A 27,812-nucleotide genomic window follows, 5' to 3' on the forward strand; every position below is an offset into this window, starting at 1 on the left:
AGATTGTTAAAACTTTTTCCAGATTAAACATCAGTTGACAGATATTAATCATAACTTAAAATGGGAACCTCAAACAAATTAATATAGCAGCAATTATACAACACAAATTGGGAGCAAGATGGGGAATTACTGTTCATGTTTTCCACTTTACAGGAATCATTTCCTTATTAATTGTTCATTGATGATTTAAAAAGAATAACATCTTGTCCTGGAACTCTGTATGAAAATGGAATATTTACTATTTTACTGTACATCAACTTAAATGCTTATTGGCCACTAGATGTTAACTGCCAACTTTTCAGAGAAGAAGACAGCTTGAATTTGAACACTAGGGTTATTAAAACAAGTCCTTTACAACAAACCTCTTAGATTACAAAGAGAAATTCTCAGCATGATTTCTGCAGCCTGAGGTTTCTATGTCAATGTCCATCAGGCATGCTGCGTTCTGCTGGTTCCCCACTGTAAATCCTTCTGGGATCCTGCCACATGCTCCATTTTCCCAAAGTCTGCAACCACCTCTACGCAGGCAAAAGAGTTCACATAACCACAGTGATGTCATTTGAACAGACCCAAGAGTTGCTAATGTAGGCCCTGGAAAGTGATCTTATAGCATGATTGATTTCTGTGGAATTTCTCAACTGACAGGTATATGGCCAATACAATAAAGATCACTTTGCATGGCCCCTGTTCATATTTGATCTTTGACTTTGATTTTATTTGGATAAGCCCTCTGAAAGTTATTGGAAGATCTGCTTTAAATAATTCACGAATAGAAAGAAGCACATTGATTTTGGAACCAGACATTGGCCTAATTTGCAAAAAAAAAATCAAACTTAGCAAGCAAAAACAATAAAATGTGGAAAAGTGTGTGTGTGTGTGTGCTGCATTCACAATTGCCTGTGTAAGAAGAGCATATCTAAGAGGGGTATTGGTTAACTGCTTTTAAGATAACTGATTCTAAATTTCCCTTGTGACTGCATCTCTATCGTTGTTCAATCTTACTTCATTGTAATCTATCATTTAAACAAGCAATTATGTACGTAGCTACTAACTGCTTGATTTTGGTGTGAAGGGCTGCTCTTAAAGACACAGGGACCAGGTTCACTCTGAATAGGTATTGCCCACAACTGTGTTAGGTGCCCTCCACAATCTAACTCATCCACCCACACATCCACCCACCAGAAATGTCCTCTGGATTGTACTGTCCATCAATCCATCTCTGCAGCAACACATAGGCTATGTTCATAAAGTTAAGCCATAGTTTGTGTGTGAGCCACCGTGGCCTGCACATAAAACGTATTTCCCCAAAACAAAGCATTGTACGACTGGCTTCTCCCTTTTTTCCTGACTTATCACAGTCCAAGCCAGAGAATCTGGTTTCTACTACCCATTCTGCTTATATATTTAGGAACTAGGACTAAAACTGCATCGAGTCATTTTTAAAGGAAAACAAAATCCCTTCAGTATTTCTGCTTGATGGAGTCAATTCAACACACATGTACCCAGAATTAAGTCCTGATTTATGCCCAAACTTGTGGCCAGGATTTATGAGGAACTGGGCATGGCTTTCAATAGGCATAGATGCCCCAAACTTTGCCTAAGGCCCTTAATTTAGACAGTCAGGAACTGCAGCATCAGATCTGTTCCAGCCTTGTAACACCGGAAAACAGGCGCGGGCATAGAAGTAGGCTCTGATTTCTAGGGCACAGCTTGGCACGCATCCCACCCAGCAAGCGATGGTCGACATCACCTTCCTGGATACTAAAAAGGTGCCCGGGCGGCAAAAGAGAAAGGGGCTCCCCTCCATCTCTCCCGGCCCGGCCAACGGCATCTTCGCTCCCAAAGGAACTAGGCGGCAGGAGATGCCGATGGCGAGAGCCCGAGGCAGCGCGCAAGAGCGGGAATCGCTGACTTACGTTCTCTTGAACACGCCGCCCAAGCAGCTCCCGACCAGCAGGCAGAACTGCTGCGAGAAGAAGACCCAGGTGATCTGCGACAGCGAGCTCTGGGTCTGGCAGCTCAGGTCGAGCAGGGTGGGCCCCAGAAAGGCGATGCACAGGCCGAAGCTGAAGAAGACGCTCCAGTAGGTCAGCGTGGGCTGAAGGTTCCTCTTGAAGAGATTCGTCACCCGCGCATCCCAGCGCCACATCCTCGGCTTGCGCTCCTGCCTTCGTCCGCCTTCCTTCCCCGAGCAAGTCCCTGCTGGGACGGGCGGAGCGGCTCCAACAGGCGAGTGGCGCCCCCTAGTCACCCGCGCTCCGGATCCGCACCGACCTAGCCGGAACCGCGCTCCGGGCAGCAGCGAGCCGAAACCTCGGGGAAACCTCTTCCCTTCAGCCGAGCCAGCGCAGTCGCCTTTACGGCAGTGGGATCCTGTTCGAAAACACCTGCAACCGGATACCCCTCCCCGCCCGCCACGCCTCGCCTCGCCTCTCCGCCCAGCCGCGTCCCAATTCTGCCTTTGCTCCCTCTCGCGATCACGCGTCCTCCGCCTCAGCTGCCCCGGTCCCGGGTCCAGCGGTTGCCGATCCCCAAGCGGCTTAGTCGGCTTCTCCCCGTCTCTCCACCTCAAGAGAAGGATGCGTATCGCGCAAAGCGAGCGGACAGAGCAGTGCTGGATTGGCACTGGCTCCGCCCCTTCATCCTAGAGGGCCGCGCATAAACAACCGGCCCAGTCGCCTCCCTTGGCCGGCTCCCCGGGGCACCGGCTGCGACGGCGAAGAGGCGCCAAGGGGACCAGCCGGCTCCGACTCGCGCTCGTCCTTGCGCCCAGCAACAGCTCGGGCTCACTCGCGGAGACGAGAGGCGGCCGCGTTCTCTCCAGGGTCGCCTTTCTCTATCACCTGGGAGCTGCGCGTAACCTTCCTCCGCATTGCCGCCTCCAAGAAACCGGATTGGCGCGCAAATGGGTCAGCTCTCCCGGTGCGGCTCTTTCGCTGCCCAACGAAACCGTGTCCCGGACGCGGCATCTTTTGAGTTGGCGGGTTGTTTCAGACTTGCCTGTTCTCCGACACGGAAGAGCCCGGAACTCCTCACCTGTCTGCCCTCAGTTTACAATTCCCGGCTCTTCCAATTCCCAATCACTTTTCCATAGGCAAAAAGAGAGAGAGAACCATTTGAAACTACTCCAAACAGTGTTGAGATTCCCCCCCCACCCTTTATAGGCTTGTTTGCTCTGTTCTTGAGAAATGGAGGTGCCACAACTCACATTAAACATTACTAAGTAACTTCTTCTGTTAAAGCCATCAGCATTCACCTCATAACTGGCCTACTCCTCTTCCAACACTGTGTAATGGTTAAGGGGGAAGGAATTTCTCTTCCCTTGCAGTTAGGAACCAGCAGAGAGATTTGAGGGAAGGTATTGTAAATAGAAACCTTCCCTTGGATTTCCTTATTCTGCTCTTTACATCAAGCAAACGTTATTTATTGCATTCACATGAGGTCTATCTTGTTCTTAAGTTTTGGCAAGATCCAGGTGTGGCTAACACTCAATCCTTTGTTCTTTCAGATTATGCTTTGGGGAGTCTGATTGCCACGAATCAATGTTTCTACATGGTCAATTTCTTCTTAAAATTGTTTTCAGTGGAGAGTTTGGGCAGCTATAACAAAGAGACATGCAGTCATTAGTTAGTATGTGTTTTGTGTGTGTGTACAGACAAATATTTACATATTGGCTATATGCTCAGCAGCTGGTTCACATGTTTCATGAGGAGATAGTTTGCTTCACTCACAGCAGAAGATCTTGACTAGGAAGCAGGTAGCTGCATTGTGTTAAGCTATTATCATGGAAACTTTAGTGCTATCATCACTTAAAGTGGTCTTTCACATGTCTGGAAACATTCAAACAGGAAATGTGGTATCTCATGTTTTTTCCCTTTCACATTCTCCTGATATGCAAAGAAAGGTCCAATGTGTCCTTGCTTAAGAAAATACAGTATGTTGTCTACATTTGGATCTGGAATATTAAAAGAACAAATTCAGTGACTTAGAAAATTCCTGAATTTGCCAGATTTAATTAAAGAAAGAGTATCTGGACAAGTGTTTCCAGGGAAGACAGTGGCATTTCTTCCCAACATTTTTAACTCCTTAGACCCTATCTCCTCTTGCTCCATTCCTTTAAAGCAATATGCTAAAACCTTGGGCCTTTTAAACTATATTTCAAAGGGTATCCAAAATCTAGAGGAAATGGGAAATGCTTCTTTGTCCAATGAACTCTTTTTTGTTCTAGGTTCTAGTGTTTTTTTTTAAAAAAAATACAATATATATTATGGATATATATTATGTAGCAGGCTGGATTGGAGTTAATGTTCCACTTGTGCAGAAAACTCCCTCTGGAGGAGGAAGAGTTTATAAATATTTTACCTGCTGCATTTGAAACAGTAACTGGATTTTTTTATAGCTTTCTTGCTTGCTTTCTTCCTCCAGCCTTATTCCTCCCAGAAAGTGCAGTACAGTATTTAGGCAAGTGAAGCAGAGATGATTCAGTGACATGTTTTCATTTTCTTTACTCAAAATTTTTGGCAAGATGGATTACAATTAAGATTAAGGCAAAGACTGCCTCAAGTTGAATTTGTCTTCTAGATTTTTCATGATTGTAATATGGAAGTGATTTACCCATTACTTTATTATTGCTATCCAAGTACTAACCAGTCCTTGCTTAGCTTTTCAAGATCAGCAAAGGTTGTTTAGCTGCTTGCCACCTAATTGGGCATTAAACTAGTTCCCCAAACTTCTTCAAAAATTGTTTCTCCAGATGTGGGGGAACCACACAGTTCCATCTACATTCATAATTGTTTATTCCTTGTAATTGATAAAAAAGGCTAAATGTGTTCCTCCCTCCCATACTTGAAAAGGATGGTCACCTTGCAAAGATATCCTACTGTAACTCGTGGAGCTTGTGTGATCAGATCAGATTGTGGTCTGAAGGTCTTGTCTTTAATTACTTCAGATGTCCTATTATAAGGCAGGTGCTATGAATACTCTTTTAAAGGTGATTTTTTAGAATGCTAAGTTAATGCAGGGGTCCCCACACTTGGCAACTTTAAGACTTGTCCATAAGTTTTAAAGTTGCCAGGTTTGGAGACCTCTGAGTTAATGGATTAAGACTGTGTATTAATAATGAGATGTAACACGACCATTTAAAGGAGAAGAAAATCAGGAATGGCAACACCAAAAAATTCAGTCAGATGTTTTGAAATCCCCTTTCTTGCCTCTTTGTTGAAACAGTACCAATTAAAATGTTGACAGACAAATTATATCAGCAATACATAGCTGCAAATATAACTTCCATCATTGTATGAACATTATTTTCTTACTTTCCCAAACATAAAAAATCCTCAGTTGCTGATATACTGATAAATTTAGAGGATTGAACCAAGAAGACCTCTGCATGCTTGACAATAATTTTCTAAAGTATTAATAATCTTGTGATTTTCCCCCAAAATATGGAATAATAGTGCAATTAATTATCCTGATTAGGTATTGGAAAATATTGATTTACAATGCATTCCTGGGAAAATCTCAGAAATAATTCTCACCAGGCAATTATCCAAGGTATCATGCACACAGAAGGATTGTGCCAGATGGACATAATCTAAATCAGATTTTTCCCAATCTGCCACCCTTCAGAAGTGTTGAATTACAAATCCTGTCATGTTTTTTTTAGCTAGTATGCTCTTTGAAGGATATGAGTTATAGTACAGCACATCTAGAGGTGATAAGGCAAATGAAGAACATTCCCTAAACTGCTATTTTAAAGGCTTAATTGGATCCCCAGGTAACCAATAATAAAACTGTATAATGTTCTCAATATTTTCTAGTTCGTTTGTATTGTATTTTGTATGAAGCTGTATTCAGATTTGGATATTGAATTTAATAGTGTTAGTATGTTCTATAAGTCATGCCACCTGCCTAACCCAGCCATTTTCTTCCTCAAGTCTCTAGTACATATCTTTTCACTATGGTGTTTTCTATAATATCGGCTACATAGACTATGTCATATACTGTCCTCATTATGGGCGTTTTTTCTAAAAAAATTTAAATGAAATCCCACAAATTCTGGAAGATTTCTACAGAATTCTTTAGTCTTGATATAACCACTAAATATTTTATTTATTTGTGTATATGTTTCTGATATGACCAGGTTGAATACAGGATAGATACAGCAGAGTCTCTAGGTTAAGTGGGTTAATGTGCATTGAATAACTTAAAATGGTTTATAAACAGGTTCCCTTGATTCTGCAATGTTTGTACAGTCAGTAGTTGCCTTCTGTGATACTAAATATATTCCTAACCCTTACCTCTGAAAGGTGGAGATTTTTCTAAGCTAAGAGTCCGATCCTCAAACCTGTCTTTCAATCTATATCTCCCTAATTCCTCTACTATCAGTTGGATAGTAGAGGATGTCAGTGGCTAATCCTTTCACCATGGAAACACCTTGGTGCTTCCAAAGTAGTCGTAGTAGTACTATCAGTTTCCCCCTCTTCCTCCTCCTGATATATAAACAGGGAGAAGATATCCTGCTTTGGCTGATATTTCTGACATCCATCATCACAGGTTCTTCTAGAAAGTTATATTTCAGAGGTCTGCAAACTTGACAATTAAGACTTGCGGACTTCAACTCCCAGAAATCTCCAGCCAGCATAGCATAGCTATGAGTTGAAGTCCACAAATCTTCAAGTTGCCAAGTTTGGAGACCCCTGTTATATTGGAATATGCTTGCTGGCTTCAGGTTATACTTGTTTCTTTTCAACTTTGTGTGGTTCATACATCATGCCAACTCACCTTGTGATTTGTATGGTTTTGGGTTAGGATATTGTGTGAACCCTGGCTGCTGTAATTAGTAAGGTATATAAGTGAATGAATAAGAATTGGAAGAAACATGGCCAAATATCTTTGGAAAAATAATCCGTGACATGCTCTCATCATCTAGAGTTACTGTAAGAATCTGGTGATTTCACCTCAGAGTAGGACCTAATAGGACTAGGTCAACTTACATGAGTTACAGTGATTTATTGCACCTCCAACAGCAATTGCATTCCTGTAATCAGTTTCATATTTTATTCTGCAGTGTTCTCACAGTTCCCATGCAACCTTCTGCCCTTTCAAATCTTCTCAACCAAAGGGCAAAACAGTACGGAGTGTGCATGGAAGCTGAAGGAAAAGGAGGCAAAACAACATTTAGAATTGGAAAATGTACTGAAAGGTGGGAGGGAGGTGCATCTGTGTCTGGTTGGATTGGAAAAGACACACAAGTTACCTGGCCTGCTTCCCTCCCTCAGTAATAACTAGTCCCAGTGACTTCAGAAGCGGGCAGGAATTTCTCCCTAATTCATCTCCAATGTGATAAATTCTATTTATTACAGTATTGTTCCCCCCCCCCCCCACTTTTCAGACAATTTTTGTGTCAACTGGAGACTCAGGATGATTTTGGAGTGCCCTTCTCTCAAGAGACTCTTGGTGTGTAAAGTATTTTCTTATTCTGTGGATATTTATATCAGTAGTCCCTCAGGAACGAAGAAGTGCGTAGACGGTTCAATCAGGAACGAAGAAGTGCGTAGACGGTTCAACGTCGTGCCCATCCCCACGGTCATGAGGCAGTCCCGGCTACGATGGTTCGGCCACGTGAGCCGCGCCAAGGAAGAATCCATCATCAAATCTGTAATGAAGGTGACTGTCGGAGGAGCGAGACCGCGTGGTAGACCTAAACAACGCTGGAGGGACACGATCAAGGCCGATCTAGAGATCGCGAAGGCAGACCCGACACACGTGGCAGACAGAGAGGCGTGGAAGCAGTACTCAAGGACATTAGCGGACCTCGCCCGAGCGCGAGACAAACGCTGAAGAAAAAGAAGAAGAAGAAGATTTATATCAGTAGTCCTAGTATAATAATACAGAACCACCTTCTCTTTGGATGTTTCATTCCCAGGCTGCTTCCTGAACATTTTGAAACAGTTGGTGACTTTAATTTACTCTTCCCTTGTGTTTTGTTCTTGCATCATATCTTCAGCAGAGCAATTTAGCCTTTTAGTGACAATCTGCAACATTAGAAGCCACAAAGAATCCAAAACATTTTGGATTCTTACTATCAGGAGAAAGTAATCAATTGTATTTTCCTTCCATTCTTCTTGCTCCAGCATTTGGGGGAGATTTTCAATGGAAGCAATTCATTTGACTGTAAATTCAATCACTCCTTGTGCAAATTAGAGTATTCCCCATCTACTCTGCCATATCTGTGATGTTTCTTCTTTACACCCCAAGATATTGGGGCTGCAGATATTTTGCCCTTTGTGGAGTACAATTTGGAGATTATATCTCCTCACCCCAAGATTCTTAAAGCTCCTTTGACCTTAACCCCTAAAAAAATAACTCCCTAAATCCTAATCTCTAAACCAGGAACCATCAGACTAAATATTGTATTACATGATAAACAGCTTGTAGATGTGTTAAACAAATAGAATCAATAAAGTGTAGAATGTTTCAAACACTTGAGTGCTCATTAAGAGGTGTAGCAAACATATATTTCATTGCTCAAAGATGGTTTATTGCTTCCATTATGCTGGTAAACCAGAAAGCAGGTGATTGGTTTTGGCAATGGTGTAAGGAAGTGGTGAAATATTTCATAATGTTAATTAGTTAAAATAGCAGGGGTGGTAAGCAGGGCAACTTGATGAATGCTTTTAAGTGTACCAATCAGGTATCAGGCAAACAATCAAGAAAATAGCTCAAGACTATTGGAATAATAGGTCAAATCTTTGCCATATTTGATGGTGAAGTGATAGGAATGAAAAGGAAGGAGGATGTATCCAAGGTCAAGTTATGCGTCAGTCATGATACAATCAAAAAGGCAGGCCTTGTTTTGATACTTATTGATGACCTTGTCATTTTTCGAATCCTAGCACAATAAGTTCTCAAAGACAAAGGAATTCATTGAATTCCTGAAAGCAGGAAGTGTCCGGTGGTACCTTTTCCCATCAAGGCATTTATTAAAATGCATAAGTTTCTGTGAGCTACAGCTCACTTAGTTAAACTTATTTATTAAACAAATGAGGATATGGCTGCCCATCTTGATCAGTATAACTCTGGGCAGCATGCAACAACCAACTAAAAATCTGGTTAGGCACCCTAAAAACTTTCTAATAGCCTGAGATCAAAAAGTCTCCAACAACATAAAGCAACACATGCATACGTGCTTGGCTTCCATTCCATTCCCATAATTTGGAGTGGGGGAAAATCAGGTTTTCAAGGCTATCTGGAAAGCCAGCTGTATCAGCACCATCCAGCACTTCAAGGAGGAAGGCTGTTCTATAAGCTGGCTGCCACAAAAGAGAAGATATACTGCTTGGATCCTGCCAGGTGGCATTGCTTCTTGCAATTTGGACTGTATTTTATTGGGAATAGACCATTGCAGAGTTTCTCAATCTGAGCAACTTTAAGAAATGTGGACCTCAACTTCCAGAATTCCCCAGCTAGGCTATATGACTTCACTGGAAGCTTTCAAGAGGAGATTGGACTGCCGTTTGTCAGGAATGGTGTAGGGCAAGGCTGTCAACCTCCTGGCCCATGGGGCGGATGTGTCACGTGCTGGCCACGCCCACAGCTGGTTTAGCGTAGGGGAAAAAAGTCCTGATACATCATGTGATGCCTCTGTGATGACGTGAGTTTGACACCCCTGGTGTATGGTCTCCTGCTTGGGCAGGGGATTGGACTAGATGACCTACAAGGTCTCTCCCAATTCTGTTAATCTGTATCTGTATCTGACCAGTATCTTAAAAACTTAACTTTGTTTTCCCTTCCCTGCCTCCTAAGGTGGAATCAGCCTGAATTCCTTTTTGTGGTTTTCTCCTTTCCATGCCTTTGCAGAGTTTCTCCAAGTTCATCACTATAGCTCTTACAGACCTGAAGCAGGAACACTTTGCTGGATCTGGTGGCTACTATTAAAATATCTGATGTAATGTTTAAATTGGGATAAATAGGGAAAGGAAGGGGATGACAGGTTGATTATATAGAAACATTTTACACCTGAGACAGATTATAAGTATCTTATCAGGCAACCATTGTAATGTGAAAAACCCATTTTGAAATCTTTTAAAGTATATAAATACTCTCATTCACTCATTGGTTAAAATTGTAAAATTTTTCAAAATTTGTAATCTATGATATGTTAAATCATGGCTACCTGAATAAGCTGTAGTAAAATGAATTATATATGATCTGTGTATCTTTACAATACTTAAAAGCCAAAAATCAGAGTACAATTTTTGTGAATAAAGTAAACAAAACTAAATGAGTTAATTAAAATAAAATTTTAAACTCAAAATAATAAGATTTTTAGAAAGACATTTCAGGATAAAACATGTAGGATATGGATGCTAAATCTCCCAAAGTTTATTATTTATTTTGTGCATTTATAAGGACATCCAACTCAAGCAATGTGAATCCTGGTGGTATATCACAGGAACAGACATTAACCAAAAAATAATAATAATCCATGCATCATTTAAAAAAAAATACAATTCAATATATAACTTCATTTCGGAAGGTGAGATTAGAAAGAAAATGAAATGGGGAAACATTTTAGTTTCAGCAACTCTGATAACAGTTCCCACTAGAAATATTAATGGCTCAACAAGCTACAGTACAGATCTGTGGTGCACTATTGTTATTGTTATTGCAGCATTACCTGTTATATCTGGGTTTTCAAACTTGGCAATTTTAATGTGATCCAGACATCTTAAAGTTGTTCAAATTTGAAAAACACTGATATACTGTGTATGCCATTCACTATTTATATGCCTGCTATTCAGGGGTGGGATACGACAGGGTTAACTTCCGATTCGCGATTTACGAGCTTCCCTGCAGGCCGCGAGCCCGTAAATCGTCATCAGCAGCTGCCTGCAGAGAAGCAGCCTTTGAAACAGCCCTCTTTTCTTGCTTTTCTAACTGCAGCTGTGCCTCGTTCGGCAGCTGAAGTGGAAAAATCAGAAAATAAAGATCAGGTAAGAGCCCAGGTGGGCAGGTGGGCAAAAACATCAGCAGACATAGAACCGGTTCTATGTCTACTGCTCTTCAGAGCTACCGGTTCTACAGAGGTGGACAGAACCGGTAGAAACCCACTCCTGCTGCTATTCCTCCTTTTGGTGAGCAAGTAAGGATCAGAAGTGATGCGTTCCCTGGTGGCTCTCTCCTATATTGGCTCCTCCCATGGCTGGGATTCAACCAGTGTTACTACCAGTTTGGTGAGTACATTTTGCATGCTGCACGGGTGTGTAAAAAAACCTTAATCTGGGCCTTCCGGACAGCTGAAAAGCGCTGCGTGCAGGTGCACAGCATTTGAAAAGCCTCTTTTTTCCTGCTTTTTCAACCTCAGCTGTGCCACGCAAAGCAGCTGAGGCTGAAAAAGCAGGAAATAAAGGACAGGTAAGAGCCCAGGCGGGCAGATGGGCCAGCCAAATAGCAGCCAACACAGAAACGGTTTGGTGTCTGCTGCCCTTCAGAGCTACCAGTTCTTTAGAACTGGGCAGAATGGTAGCCGCTTTCTTTGGTTGCCTCCAAAGTTTCCTGAAATAGTTGTTTAACTTCTCCTTATGTCTTCAACATATTGTCACTCAATGTGGGCAATTTCATGCAACTTCACAGATTCCGCAGCTTAATATAAGGCAGCTGGGGTTCCTCTGAATTTGCTGAATTTCAGGCACCCATGTGGTTAGGAATTCTGGAGCAGAAATTCTGCAGTCAACCTCCCAAATCTTATAGAAGTTCAAATGCTGGTTGCTGCTTTAAAGCTTCAGTGTTGCAACTGCTAGCCAAAGAACTGCTTTCCCCCCTCCCCCATCATTTTTAAAAGCATAGTTTAGTATACTCTGTGGGTACAGCTTGAAAATAGAATTTTCTTTGCCGACAACACAAAGAGACAATAGCTTAGTATGAATCTTTTATGCCGGATCTAAAAAGGCCCATCGATGATATAAGAATTTTTATTATTTTAAAAGCTTAGGCAGCAATTAGCATTGCCTTTTTCCCCCATGATGGACTGAAATATAGGAGTGGCCTGTCATTTAGTGCAAATTTAACTGGCCGACATATACAGTATGTGAAAAAGCAAAGTGTTTTTTAGCAATACTGGAAGGAGTAGCTCATTTATGTGTATAGATGAGTGGATGAAGTTAGAATGTAGCTGTACACTTCTGATATCTCTTGACTACATAGATATTAATCAATCTATGTAGTCCAGAGTTATCAGAAGTCTGCAGAAAAACAGCAGCATATACTTCTTTGCTGCAGCCAAATTCTTAGAAATTGTTAGCTCTCGACTGATTTCAAAAAGTTAAACCTGCACTTTTAGTATTTGGATAGGAAGCTACTAGGAAATACCTGGTCAGAAGAAGGTGGAAGTAAACCAGTTACATATCATTGCCACAAAAACCACAAAGATGTGTCAATGAAGTCATCAAGTGTCCACCTGGATTCAAAGGAGGCTTTAGGAATAAACTAGGAATAGTATTCTGTAGTATAGTTGGTTTGCTTGCATTAAACAACACTGTATTAACAATTCCATTTTAAATAACACAGAGAAAAGGTGTCATATTAGCATATGGTTGATGTTTTTAAAATAACCCAGCCTATTTTGATTTCCAGTTGCTTTAGTGTGTGTCATATGGTTTGGGTACATGCCTTATTATGTTCCAGATTTGGTTTTAGAAAAGCAACAATTGTGCCTACAGTGAGGTGCGGTTTTAAGTAGGTAACGAAAGCCATAGTGTGTTTGCAGAAATGGCTTAGAAAAGGCTATAGTGGATCTCTCTAAGGCTGGTACATAAAAGGGGAGGTGGAGACACTTCACACAGATTTCACTCTCCTGCAGATGAAGGCAAACCCTGTGCAGGATCCAGCTGATAGAGTTGGGGCTTTAAAGTTAATTAAAGTTAATGGTTGCAAAAATTGGGTATGTCTAGTCTAATGAAGAGGAGAACTAGGGTGACATTATAGCAGTCTTCCCATTTTTGAGGGGCTGTCACAGAAAAGAGAGGGTAAGCATTTCTCTAAAGCACCTGAGGCAACAGGTTGAAACTTATTAGGGAGAGATCCAGAAATGTTGTGACAATGAAAACAATTCATCAGTGCAACAGCTTGCCTCCAGAACTTGTGTGTACGCCATCACTGGAGGTTTTAAAGAAGAGATTGGACAGCCATTTGTTTGACATGGTATATCCAGTGGTGGGCTGCAAATTTTTAAGCAACTGGTTCTCTGGCTGGGTAGGCATGGCTGGTTGGTTATGTGACTGGGTGGGTGACATCACTCATCACACCCAGCCCCACCTCCTGGCCACTCGCTTCAAAGGCAGAAGTAGGATTCAGATGGTTGGGGCTAATCCCACCACTAGCTGGCCTCTTTTCAGCCTGTATTTTGGCCATTTTTTGGCCATTTTCAGGCTGTTTTTGGGTTGTTTGGGGGCCATTTTCAGGCTGTAAAAAACCAGCTTGAAAATGGCCTGAAAAATGGCCTGAAAACTGACAAAAAATGAGCAGGGGTGGGGCCAGCCAGTAGTGGGAATTGCCGGTTCACCAAACTGCACAGAATTGTAACCAGGTGTGGGATTCTACAGGTTCGCACCTATTCACTAGAACAGGTTGTTAACATTCTAAGCAGTTCGGAGAACCGGTTGTTAGAAAAAATGATTGGTCTAATCCTGTAAGGAAGGCAGGAAGGAAACATTCTGGTGTTGCTTACAGAAACTGCCTCTCCATTAACTCTTATTACATTCTTGGCAGGACTAGACTTCCTGTCTCAGGAACATCTCTGGAGCCTTTTTCCTCTCCTTTGCTGGTACTTTGCTTGTGTGGAGTGACCATTCAAAGTTACTATGGCACTGAAAAAAGTGACTTATGACCATTTTTCACACTTACGACTGTTGCAGCATCCCCACAGTCATGAGAGGCCAGGCGAGGAGATGCCTGCCTCAATGTGAGTGATTTTGAGTTGGCCATGCCCAGCCAGTCACATGACCACCAAGCCACACCCACCAACAAAGCCACGCCCACAGAACCGGTTGTTAAAAAAATTGTATCCCACCCCTGATCGTAACTACTGGATCACCCAAACCATCACAAACTGGCAGCAGCCCACCTCTGGGTATATCCTGCCCAAGCAAGGGGTTGGACTATAAGACTTCCAAGGTCCCTTTCAACTTTATTATTCTGTATTCCATATGGATAGGCAGAAGGACAGAGTTGAATTCCTATATGAATTCTTTTTGTTAGGCATTTCCTCACTGGAAAGTCAAAACCATCGCTGGAAGAAAATACAATATGATCCAAAGAACAAGTATGGGTGGGAAAAGGTGAGTGGAGAGGAGGACTTAGCTTGCTTCTACTGTGTTTTCATTTCAAATTTTAAACCACTGAATCCCATTTCATAGGAACCTAGATTGGATCCCCTCCCACCATCCCATCTGCTTGAAACATCTGGATGGGTACTGAACCTACATTTTCTGCTTCAGAGAACTGATTGCATGGTTTGTGTGTGTATCTCTATGTGTGTGAGAGAAATATGTCTGTTTAATATAATGGGATTTGACTGCATTTAATATAGATCTCAGCAGAAAGCCAGATGCCCATGTGCAATATAACTTGATTATGGTGTTTCTGTAGCTATTTTTCTTCACAGATGATAAAGAAGAAGCAACATGAAAAGGAAGGAAGGAAGGAAAGAAGGAAGCAAAGAAGGAAGGAATTCGAAGAGTCCTGAACACAGTTCCCAGCACTGAAACAGTCTCTGATGAAAAGAAATATATACATGATATAGATTCCAAATAAAATATACTGTATTGTATTTCATTTTGCAATCAGTGCTAGAAAGATACAAGTATCTTAGTATCTTTTCTGAATGCAGTCTGAATAATGACCTGGATTATACTGATTGCAATTGCTGAGGTTTAACAACTTGATTTGACTTACTTTTATTTTAAGAAGTCTTCACTCTATTTTGGGAGACATATCCTTAAACACCAAAGCTGTTGGTCTATGCATATTTCTTTTGTTTGTCACCTAGATGACAATAACTGACAACCCAGTCCATCTTGTTTATTAATTGATGATAAAGCATTGAATTATCCTATAGCATTTCAAGAAAAGTTCCCAGCTCCTATCAATATCAGCTCAAGGAAATAAAGATAGATGTTCTTCTTATAGTAACTGATTTATTTTAAAAATTATGATCAATCATCAGCAAGTTTTCACATACTATCCTTTACTGGAAATTTACCTCTTGCAAGCTCTATAACATGCATATTGATTGCATTTAGAAATAAGATGTTACTGCTTCTTTTTACACCCTTGACCATTTTTATGCTAATTATAGGATTCATAATTCATAGTATATTCAAATGAATTTTATTTGAGGCTTCTTTAAATATTCTTTACTGCCATACTGCTGTGCCTCTGAATCAGTGTTGAATTCTGGCGACTGACCTGGCAAGTTTTCTTGGCACAGTTTTTCAGAAGTGCTTCAGAAATCTTAGAGTGTGAGAAAGTGACTCAACTAGTTTTGTGCTTAAGGAAGGACTAGAACTCACCATCTCCTCATTTCTAACCTGGTGCCTACACAAAGCTTGCTTTTTATTGCTGTACAAAGAAATATATTTTTTTGCTATATAGAGAACATCGTGAGTCTCTGAGTTTGGTTGTTCACCTGCAGACTTTTCATTACCTCATCAGGTAACATCATCAGTGCCAGTGAGTGTGGGGTTTATGCCTTGTTTATATACAATAGGTTGCCCTGAGATTATTTGTGTGTGTGTGTGTGTGGTTTTCTCCTTGCAAGCTTGATTAGTGTATTATTTTCTGCTTATTTTTCTGGTGTTAATTCCTGCTTACCTGGTGCTGGTTGCTGGTGACAATGTTAATTATTATATTATTAAATACATTTTATAATAAAATTTAATATAGATTATGAACCTCATTGTAGTTGGGCAAAAAAGTCCTTAGCAAATTAGGACGGTCCTTATACAAAACATTTTCAAGACCTGGTCAGGAGTTTGAATTACATAATAAGGTTATAGAATCAAAATTATTGCCAGAATTTAAAGCTAAAGAAAAGAAAGTAATATCCCAATATTTATGGTGCCTTCTTTTTATTCCCAGTATTTGTCCAGATAAAATCTAGAAGGAAGTCTTGATTATTTGGATAGCTCATAAGCTTTTATTGACTTGGGTGTTGGCTGGGAAGGGTGACATTGAGTTTTCTATTTTCCTCAAATCTCTTATGTAATTGTGACCGAAAAGGAAGCCTCCTCATGAGTCACTGCAAAGTATTCATATGACTATATCCTGTGGTAGATGTATTCAGAGTCTGAGGTGCTAAGCTTTCTACAAACAGGGAAAATCTTGACACAAGGGCCTTTTCTAAACAATGGAAGTCTCATACCCTTTGGAGTTGAGACATGTTATCTCTGAGGTAATCTCTAATCACCTTGTCCATCAGCTGCAATTCATTTTAGGCCAATGTTTCACAACCTGGTGTCAGGCATGAACAACACATATAAAGTTCAAACTAGGTATTTTATTGTTCACTGCCAATAATACACTCCCAGACTGACAGCTCTTGGCTGGAAAAGACTAGATAAGGCTCAAAGGCATTAGAAGGAGGGCAGGTCAGACCTTGCCCTCTTGCGTTTACACAGCGAGTCCAAGTTAATTCTGCTCTTCAGCCCTCCTATCTGGGACAGTTGCTTTCCAACATCTGGAGAACTTTTAAGATGTATGGCATTTTGCCTCTCAGAACTCAACCAACATGGCCACTGCTAGGAATTCTAAGAGTTGAAATCCACACATCTCAGACTGGTTGAGGTTGGGAAACACTGTTCTAGGAGTGGCATTTCCTTTTCAAAATGTCTTTGAATGGGAGTTCAGTAATTCCATACAGACCTATAAAGAATTTAGAGCTTACATTAGGAAAAGAAGGAATGAGCCACAGGGAAGAAACTTGGAGAAGAGACAATACAGAGATTGAAGAAAGTGTGAGAAAAACTACAAAAATGGTTTTGGTTTTGTTTCATATAAGATGAAATACTGTAGAAAGAAATTCTGACAGGCTTTCAAGAGTTTGTCAATATACCTCCAAAAATAAGGTGATATTCCTGGAATCCCTGCAGTGTCTGTTTCTTGACCTGGTCTACCTCAAAGGGCTGACAAGACCTTCCATCCAATCTCAGTTTAAAACATCCTGACTGACAAGAAACACCACACAGTACCCCCAAATTTTGGTTAGTTTGTTAATTTAATCAACTGCACAGCACTCAACCCCATAGGACTCTTAGAGGTTGACAATGTTATATAGATGTTGTTCATGATAGGTTAATAATAAAAATCCAATAAAAGGTAAATTTCTCTTGCAAAAAAACCTGCTGCCAGTTCTGTCCCTGAATCTATTTTATCTATCCTGTCAACTCTATTATAAATCATCTGTAATATGACTGAGTTAATTTTTTTCATCTTCTCTTGTGATATATTTTAACAATATCTTTTTGTGTTTTATATGGAGAAAAAAGGCCATTTCTGACAAAAAAGGAGAATATTTCAGCTTCCTAAGATTCTTCCTAAGCTCACTACAACAGTGTTGCCAAAAAAGCTTTAAGAGTTGTAAATTTGATTTTATGAAGCTTCTCCTCTGGTAATACTGATTTGCAAACCAGGGCATTCAAAACCTTTGCTAGACCAATACTTGAATTCAGCTCTGCTGTCTGGAATCTGCACTGTATATCAGACATAAATACAATTGAGCGAGTCCAGAACTATTTTACCAGAAGAGTACTACATTCCTCTGTTTGCAACAGAATACCCTACAGCACCAGACTTGAGATTCTAGGCTTAGACAACCTTGAACTACGCCGGCTAAGATTGGACTTAAGCATAGTACATAAAATCATATGTTACAACGTCTTACCAGTTAATGAATATTTTAGCTTTAACCTCAACAATACAAGAGCACACAACAGATATAAACTTAATGTAAACCACTCCAAACTTGATTGCAGGAAGTACGATTTCAGCAACAGAGTGGTCAATGTCTGGAACTCACTACCTGATTCTGTTGTCACCTGCTCAAATCCCCACTCCTTTACCCTCAAGCTAACCTCTATTGACCTCACCCCATTCCTAAGAGGTCTGTAAAGGTCGTGCATAAGCACACAATTGTGCCTACCATTCCTGTCCTATTGTCCCCAATTATTAGTTCCTATTTCTTATATTTAAACTTATGTTTATTTTTATTTCTATTGTATTGTAAGCTTTTGACAAAATAAATAAATAAATTCTTATAGAGGTACAGTCCTTGCCTTTTGACTATTCATTTAATAATCATTCAACGTTACAACACTGAAAAAAGTGACTTACAGCTAGTCCTCCCACTTATGACTGTTGTAGCATCCTCAAAATCGTGTAATCAAAATTTGGGTGCTTGGCAATTGGCACCTTTTACAGTGATTACAGCATCTTGGGGTCATTTGCAACTATCCCAGCCAGCTTCTGACAAGCAAATGGGGGAAGCTGAATTGACATAATGACCACTTGATTCACCTAACAACTGCAACGATTTGCTTAATTGTGGCAAAAGGGTCATAAAATCAGGTGTGAGTCACTTAACAACTGTCTTGCTTAGCAATAGAAATCCTGGCCCAATTGTGATTGTAAGTCAAGGACTACCTATGTTGAAAATGATCATTCTTGACTAACAACACATCAAAGGGAGCCTACAGTGAGAAAGTGTTGAGATATAATTCATCAAAAATTTCAGTTCTACTATTTGATTTAATTGAGGATAAAGGGAAATCATACATATATTAATTAGTTTACCCAAAGCCAAGATATATTGAATATGTAATTAGCGACGTTTTTGTGAATGGTTAATGTTAACATTGTAATAATAATTGTCAGTTCATTTTGCATCTGTTTCCTCTGATTTACTGTTGTCTTTCTTCTTCCAGGCCATAATATGTCCAGCTCAGGGTAACAGAGCATATAGCAGGTATGGCAAATTCTTGGCCAGAAAAGATTTTGCTATAATAAATAAAGAAGATCCCCCCCTCAGAAAACAACAACTGAATGAAAAACTGCTGGTGACCTTCGACCGCTGCACCATAGAATCTTAACTTGCTGCGCCTCTGTATGGTTTGCCAATTGCAGAGTGGCAGATAGGAAAGCACTCCAGAGGGTTAATGTTATTGCCCAGAAGATCATTGGTTGCCCTCTTCCCTCTTTGGAAGAGCTTTATAGCTCCCACTGCCTTAAGAAAGTTCAAAACATTCTCAAAGTTCCATCTCATCCTGGGCAGCCTTTTTTTTGAATTATTACCATCTGGCAGACAGTACAGGATAATAAAAACAAAGACAAATAGGCTGAAAAACAGCTTCTATCCCAGGGCAGTAATTCTGTTGAATTCTACTGTATAGTGCAGTGTTGGTGCAGTGTCGGGGGGGCGGGGGGTTCAATTCAATGTGTGGAGTGTGAAGGATGTGTTTTTGTTTTTATTTTCATGGTCATGATGTGCACTGAAGATGGTGTTTGATTTCGTTGTACAAGGTGCAATGACAATGTAAACTAAACAGTCACCTTGCTTTACAAATGAAGATGCTACAAAGGTGCAACTGCGCCCATGTTTCAAATACTGATCATGAATTTTCTTCATTGCCTAAGAGTAATTTTCTAAGATGTTGTATAATTTATTTTCTGTCTCTCTAGTTCAGAGGTCTCCAAAATGGCAACTTTAAGGCTTGTGGACTTCAACTCTCAGAATTAGCTGGCTGGAGAATTCTGGGAGTTGAAGTCCACAAGTCTTAAAGTTGCCAAGTTTGGGGACCCCTGCTCTAGTTGTAGAAAATTAATCAAGCAAGCCTTAAAGTTGTATCAAAATGTTAGGTGGTTGATTCCTATATACAAACCTTAAATATCTTTCTGCCTAATTTGTCTTTCTGTTACAATGATGAAAAGCAGGTAGGTTTTTCAACATATCAGATGGTATGGGATAGAAGCTGGGGAATGTGATTGGGGCTGTGAAAAAGAATATTGTTTTAGCAGAGAACATGCTGCTAAGCAAACAGCTGTTGCTTATCTCCATATTAACCATATCAAGTATGCTAACCCCATATTAACTATGTCAAGCTGATCTGTTTGTGACTAGAGTCCATGGGGAGAAAGATGGCATATCCTTAAAGGAACTGAAGAAATATAATCTAGTTTGGTTCAGAAAAGTTAGTTCCACATGAAAAATTTGGCTATTTTTTAAAACCTAAAACTTTAAGGTAGAAATGAGGCAGCACAAAGCTACCTGCAACATACACTGAGATCCTTTTATTTCCAGAGAACTACTGGGTCAGTATACATTTCACAAGTAATTGCCACCTAGGTAGAGCCAGTTTCGGCTAGTGGTTAAGATACCAGTCTAGTAACTAGGAGATGTGAGTTCTAGTCTCACTTTAACCACAAAACAACTCTTACTCAGCTCCAGGAAGCAGGCAATCGTAAACCATTTCTGAAAAATCTTGCCAAGAAAACTGCAAAGATTTGTCCAGGCGTTTACCAGAAGTCAACATTGACTTGAAGGCAGTAAACAAACAAACAAAAACTACCCTACCACCCTGCCTAATGGTTATTGATTAATACATACAATACAATATCTATCACCTTGCTAATTCAATTAAACCCCATATATCAATGCATAGTATTGCAATTATTTGAAAAGTTTCAAATGCTTTATTTATAGAGGGAGCACAGGTGTCATAAGGTTTATTTCAGATTCCTTAAATAAAGTTTTGTGACTGCATATATAGCTGTGTAGGCTTTAATATAAAAAGATTGGAGTGAGGGAAAATACTGTTATGAGTATATATTTATGATAAAGATTTACACTGCTGAAATGATACTCTTATTAACTGGATAATCTTTTGCTGAAAATGATTATCTGCCTAAGAAGCAAGCAACCTAACTTCCTCATGCTATGATCTGTTCTTTTAAAGCTCTGAGTTAAAATTCAGTTGAGATTATTTCACCAGATACTTGGATAGATATTGTGTACAGAATGAAATTCTTTCTAGTACATGGAACAGCTAACTCATATCTGCACTGTTGTAGATAGCTGGCAGCCTTCTTGACTCCATTCTCTAACCTCTAGTTGAGATTCAAAAAAAGTAGTTTGGGTAGCTCTATACCTCTTTTGATTTGTCCTTGAATTTATTTATTTTTTGCCAGTCCCTATGATAACTAGATATTTGGGAGGATGATCAGTTTAAATAGCTGATCCTGACTTTCTGGGCCTCGTGTACAGGAACACTATTATTCAAATAACTTAATTATAAATCGTCTTCCTGTGTGCTCAGCTCAGTTATGCAATCAAGATCAATTAGTTTGTCCTGCTGATCAAATGACCATGTCACACTGAACATTTTTTTCCAATTTAGCTCTTACCTCCTAGAATTAACTCTACATTCAATTGCATTTAGAGCCAAATCTCCTAAAAGTTAAAAAGGCCCTTTTCTTAGGAACTGAAGGTGGAATAATTTTCTCATTACTCAATATAGCTGTACGTTACATTTGTTCAGGTTAGGAAATGTCTTTTATAGGTGGTTATATATTATAGAGATTACTATGTTGCTTTATCGCTGTGATTACTTTACATTGTATTACATAAAGTTGTTCTGTCTATTCTATGCTTAGATATAAGTGCACATTAAGTAAAAATTACAACTTCTGTTAGTTTCTCTTCAGAAAGCTTTTGTCATGCCCTTGGTAGAGTTGGAGTCTGAGGGAGAGGAGGAACACTGATAGTGGGTGGAGGTGTGGCTCCGGAAGTTGTGGAAGAGGCTGGGGAAGGGCAGAGACTGGCTGGGCAGTCAGAGGAAGAACCAGTCCCATCCCCTCTGCATCTCAGGACACACAGGGAAGAATGGAGAAGGCAACAACTTGGCTTGCGAGAGAGGAAGCGGCCATGATCCTCCTCATTGGTTGCAGCTGGGGAGACGAGTATATAAGAGAGACGGTTAAAACACAGGTTGCCAGAAGCACAGTGTGTTTTATTTTGGTCTGAATTTATCTTGATTGTTATCTCCTTGAATTTGGTAAATACTTCTCCTGTTCTGTTGTGGAAATTTCATCATTGTAGTTTGGTTTTTTATTTCACCTCTATCTGCTCATTAAATTCGGACTGTATTGCTTTATTTTGAAGACTATTTTTGAGTACATTTTATCTCCAACTGAGTATTATTGAACAGTGGGGCCAAGTTGGAGGCATTAAAGGACATTTATTTACATTTTGGATTTTGTTACGTTTGTGTTACACTCTGAGTCATCACAGCTTGTTCTTGAAGGTTTAATTCACTAACATAACATTTTCATCTGAGTTAAAGTGTGCTGGTACAGGTGGTCCTCAACTTGGAACCACTTGCTTAATGATTGTTCAAAGTTATGACGGATCCTCAAAAGGAACTGATGATCATGTTCTGAAGGGCATCTCCCCTGAAGGGCATCATATGACAGCATTTTGGGAACTTGGTAACTGGCCTGCATTTATGGCCATTGGCATTGTCCCACGGTTGTGTCACAGTAATGAATGCTTTTACTAGATGACCATGGTATTCACTTAATGAGAAAGGTTATAAAATTGGGCATGGTCAAGTGATGACTCACTTAACAACTGGCATGACTTAAAGCCATAATTTCAAGCTCAATTACCATTATAAGTTAAGTACTACCCATATGGCTTCTTGTTACAATAGATGCTACATTGTTATTGAATAACTCTCAGTTATAGATATAAGTATACATATTTTTACTTTCCTAAACTTATCTACACAGAGATTAATTCTTCCTGAGTTAAGTCGGGGTAGGCATTATACCAACCATAACAGTACCTTATAAATGTTCGCTTTGAAATGGAGATCATAATGGTCCCTTGATAATAGATTATATTGTCTTAATACTTTTTTCCAGAGTTAATATGGTTGTATACAACAAGTGCAATAAAAGCTGTAATGTAGAAAACATAAAACTATGTAAATTTAAAACTTTTTGTATAAGACTATTATATTAAAGCACATTAAGATTTTATACAATTTCAAGAAAATTCCAAGGGGAGCTGTTTTCTACACACAGGTGATTCCAATTAAAAACAAACAAACAAATACTTTTTCATTTCCTACTAAGGAAGCCATTATGTATTGGCATGCAATATTTTGTATTTATTGGTGTACTGTAAGGAAACCAGTTCTTTGGCTTTTATTGTAAGGTAGAAGTATGAACCTCAGTGATCTGAGCAGTGAAAATTCTCATGGGTTCAGACACTGTTGAAGATAATACACACCAATACACCTCCCCTCACACACATACACATTCAAATTATTGTAAGGCAAAGCAAGCATATGAAATTTGTGCTAAAATTCTCCTTGAAATGCTTGCCAAAGCTTGTGGACTGCCTGGCCAAATCACAGATACACACACACACAAACACACACACACACACTGTTACAAATCACAGCATTAAGATCAGGAAGAGAGGACTACTGAAGATGTCCCTGCTGACATGGATTAATTTATCTGACATATGAGAATTGATCTTATCCTAGATTTGCATGAAGTGCATTTGCTTGGAAATTGTGATTAACCAAGTCTATGGCCAAGATGCCTCTCTTTAACAGGATCACAATTTAATTTTAAGAAGCCCTGATGGCACAGTGGTTAAAATGCAGTATTGCAGGCAAACTCTGCCCATCGCCTGGAGTTCAATCCTGATGGGGCTCAAGCCTTCCATGCTTCCGAGGTCGGTAAAATGAGGACACAGATTGCTGGTGACAATATGCAAATGCTTACATTGTAAACTGCCCAAACAGTACTATAAAGCACCATGGGGCAGTATATAAGCCTAAACACTATTGCTAATGCATATTTTAATGTATCCTTTTTTATGTAGCTTACACTGAATTTATTGTTGTGTTTGTGTTTTAACTGTGAGCCATCTTGAGTGTTCTTTATATTCACAAAGAATATAGGTCGGCTTGCAGCATCTTTGATTCAGTCTACTTTAAAGACTGTGGGGGCCTGAAGGTAACATGCCTCTGCGATTCCTTAAAATCAAACATATCTTTTCCAAGGATTGTGTTATTGCCCGCCACAGCTATTGTGCAATCTCAAAAGACAGCTCAGTTGGTTTAAGGAATGGAAGTACTTCGGAGCAGGTGGAATTGGAAGGAAGCATCTAAACTTCACATGTAGTCCTGATGTGGATCTATCCAACATCCTAGGACAAGCCTCTCTGAATCCTTCAAGCGGGTAAGCAAGAACCATCTTCTTCTTACAGCTGACAGGGTCTAGGTTTAGAAATGCCTCTGAAAAATTAAAGCATATTTAAGGAATTGAAAGCACTTTCCTCTCACGGCTGTAAAAAGGCCATCATGCACTCTGGGAAAACACGCTGTTTTGTTCTCCATTATTCTCTTCAAGGTTAACACTTTATTTCACCAGTAGACTTCTGCCTGCCCACTTCCCCCCATATCCATGTCACAAGCTCAGCTTTCACACAAAAACTGTTCTGGCTTTGAGGAGCTGGTCACAGATCTCTCAAGCAGAATCCTTCCAGCTTCTTTACAATTTAAACAAACCTGCTGCCAAGTTTCCAACCAGCAGGGATTCTCTAAGGGGCAAATTCTCCTCCCAGGCATCCAATAAGAAGCTTTACATACACACAGACCGTAACAATCTATTTTACTGCTTGCACTGGGAAAACGGTCATCATACAGAGAGTATTACACAGGTAGAAGAATAACCTTAAAACAACACTAAGGAATTGAACTCAATGGAATGAATCTCCTAGTGTCCTGTGGTGGAGTTTGCTTAGAGCTAGCAGCTCAGTCATTTGGTATACAGAATAAAAGGCTCTGCAGCATTTATGTAAATTCCTGCTTCAGTAAAGTAGGCTTGTCACTCGTCAGCTTTTGTGAATGCAATCACTTGCTTCTTTCTTCAGCAACAATTCTGTCTGCTGCAGCCTCTGGCTTTAACTTTTGGTGTCCAAAATAGAAAATATTGGATAATAAACATAGGGCCTTTGTGAGTTTGGAGTGGGTGGGGCCGAAGAGTCAAAAAATTAATTTGAAGTCCCCAATTTCTTCCTTCTGACTGCATATTAGTGAATTATATTTTCCTTCTGGTTTTTCCCCTCTCACATTCAATAGTCCCTCAATGGCCCAAAATAGGGGATTCTAAGAGAAAACACAAAACATTAGGCCAGAATTCAGCAAAAGGTGTGTTATTTTTTGTTGAAGGTTGTAGAATGGATTTTAAAAATTTCTTAATCAAAATCGAATACCCTACATTTGGCAGCATTACATTTGGCAATATGTATGGCTGCAGGGCCTTCTGATTCAGGGTTGGCTGGAGGGGATGGTGGTGAACATTTATAATGCATGGAACTGCTTTTTTTTTTTCCAGCTTAGGCTTGAAACAGGAAAATTAATGACAGTCTTGAAAATGACCATACTACTTTCTGTGAGGGGAGCAATACTACTGACTGTGATGCTCATTGTAAAAAGTATTTGGAGATGGCCAGCAGTTTTCAGTTACATTCTTTTCTCCTGCCTTGATAGAAGGAAAGCATGTTGCTGTTACTTTGTGAGTGGATGCTGTTTAGCATTAGAATGTATGTTTGTATTCACACTTCTATACATTTTAACAGTTTCCTTTCAGAGTTTTCATTGCTCTCTTTCCTCCACGTGTCCTTTATATCAAGCTGTCTAACGCATGACGTCTTGTCATTTCCTTTAATCTCTATATTTTAGTGTCTCCAAGGATCTTATTTATTCTACATCTAATTTCTTTTGCTTATGGCCAGTGCAACCAAAACTCTAGCACTCGAGTTTATGTTCCTTGCCATTTTGTACCAAACTTTAACCCTTATTTCTAAATTCTAATGCAATTTTCTGGACAGAGAGAGGAGGATCATAAAATGCAATTCCTTTTCAGAGACAATCACCACAGGGAGTTTGCCTTTTGGAAAATGTGGCTGAAGACACAAAGTAGATGCCTTCAAAAGTTAAGAGATAGCACAAGTCAGACTACCAATTGCCATGAAAGTAGTAAGCATGTCCCCTCTAGATAGGATCTGCTTCTGTAAGGTAAGAGAATTCTGCTCAGATGATTAAAATCTCTGAATGAATGAATTTTGGACAGTGACTCCGATCTGACAATGTAAGCAAGACTACAATTAGGTGGAAAAGTTTAGTGTGGATATGTTGAAGCCTACCAAAAGATTATGCTGAACATCTTTCAATTCTGCTCAGGCTTGAGGTTTTGCTTGTAATAGTGTTATTCCCTTTTCTCTATTGGAAAGCGGTTAATATGAAATCGTTCAGTCAAGCTTGAAGCCAAAGCTGTTTTGCAAACAATTATTTGCCACGTTTCATTTCCTATATATGATTCATACCGATGAAAGTTGCATCCTTGTCACATGTATAGCTCATGAATATATATTTTTTCTAATAGATGTTCGAAGTGTAAACTTGGCATATAGAACAATGATGCTTGCTTTAAATTGTAATCTGCTTCAGATTTTGATAATTTGTTGTAAATCATGGTATACTTAGTAAAACATAACTGGGTTCCCACAATTTGCTAAACCCCAAATGAACCAACCACTGACTTAATATGACATATGAAATAAATGTATCAAACACTCTGACTGAAATTGTCTTCAGTGTAAAAATATTTCAGTGGGAGGAATGTAAAGGGGTGGTGGTGAAGAGATGTATTATAAAACGTAAGATGTAAATAAAATGTAATGGGTTTGCTAAGAAGAGTTGACTGAATTTTATCCCACACTTCAATAACATCTTGTATTAAAACTGAATGAGTTTTAAAAGGAATAAATAAGCTGTCTTATATGGAATCAGGTCATTAAATTATTGCATAGATTAACAATAACTCAGCATTATTTCAATCAAGAGTTTTTTCCCAGCCATTTTTGAAGTTTTGAAAACTGGAAACCTTTCAAATGTAACACATGCATTTTATCACTGAAGAGTATCCTTCCTCAAATGAGATTATACATTTTATCAAGAAGACAGAAATTGGATTAAACAGTTGTAGAACACTGTGTGAATTAAATTTATCTTTGTGCCCATGCCTGAGTCTCTGATTCCTATATTTAAAAAGTTGTACTACTTTCTCATTCTACACCTCCCAAGGTTGCTTTATTAGGGAGATGGACAGCATAAACCAACACATAATAAATAAAGGAACTAAATGGTCAATGTAATGCTACGGTTTCTTACTAGATCACTAGTTGCACTGAACTCAATTAACTCCAGTAGATGCTTTGTTGCTGAACACGAAGTAATTTATAGACGTTTGTGTGATAGATTTAATGTGGCTATGGAATATCACAATGATTTTTATAAAACATAAAATTGAACTTTGTGATATTTTGGAAACAACTCCTATTCCTCCAAAGTTTAATGTACCTATTTTATTTGTTACTCTATGGATCTTCACTTGTGCTGATGAATTTGTTGTTTTTTAAAAGCTGATTCAATGTTGTTTACATTTAAACTTAAATACTGTTGCCACAATTATTCTTGAATTTTCTAATTTTAACCATTCAGACTGATAATTTGGTAGCAACTTTGCTCTATTAGTTGCTGCTTTGCTCCTCTGGCAGCAGTATTTACCTCTAAAATATTAAAAGCAGGCTTTAATATTTCATAGAGATCTGGCTGACTTTCTAGATCATACATCAAGCAACCCAGCTTGCAAATATCAATTCTAAAAATGAATAT

The 27,812-nt window shown here is 39.4% G+C and overlaps 2 protein-coding genes and 1 long non-coding RNA gene across 5 annotated transcripts in view; 1 reads left to right on the top strand and 2 right to left on the bottom strand.

Annotated features, from left to right (window-relative positions):
* Positions 1-4,220, bottom strand: part of SLC60A1 (solute carrier family 60 member 1) — a 44,269-nt gene extending 40,049 nt beyond the window's left edge. The window contains exon 1 of the mRNA XM_026715654.2: positions 1,917-4,220. Coding sequence (XP_026571439.1) covers positions 1,917-2,149 — 233 coding nt within the window. The 5' untranslated portion in view covers positions 2,150-4,220. The remainder of the gene's footprint in view (positions 1-1,916) is intronic.
* Positions 4,221-15,507: 11,287 nt separating this feature from the next.
* On the top strand, positions 15,508-27,156 carry LOC148126092 (uncharacterized). Its single transcript, XR_015742815.1, has 4 exons — positions 15,508-15,732; positions 18,981-19,021; positions 24,158-24,312; positions 26,002-27,156. It is a non-coding gene; the product is annotated as an uncharacterized LOC148126092 (long non-coding RNA).
* CDK18 (cyclin dependent kinase 18) overlaps positions 22,899-27,812 on the bottom strand; it is a 102,152-nt gene continuing 97,238 nt past the window's right edge. For all 3 annotated transcript variants that reach the window (XM_026715633.2, XM_087929408.1, XM_087929409.1), the window contains one exon: positions 22,899-23,013. In XM_026715633.2, the coding sequence (XP_026571418.2) occupies positions 22,961-23,013 (53 nt within the window). In that variant the 3' untranslated portion in view covers positions 22,899-22,960. The remainder of the gene's footprint in view (positions 23,014-27,812) is intronic.

Source organism: Pseudonaja textilis, chromosome 3 (genome assembly GCF_049901715.1).
Source record: "Pseudonaja textilis isolate UNSWEBS1 chromosome 3, rPseTex1.2, whole genome shotgun sequence".
Classification (NCBI taxonomy): Eukaryota; Metazoa; Chordata; class Lepidosauria; order Squamata; family Elapidae; genus Pseudonaja; species Pseudonaja textilis.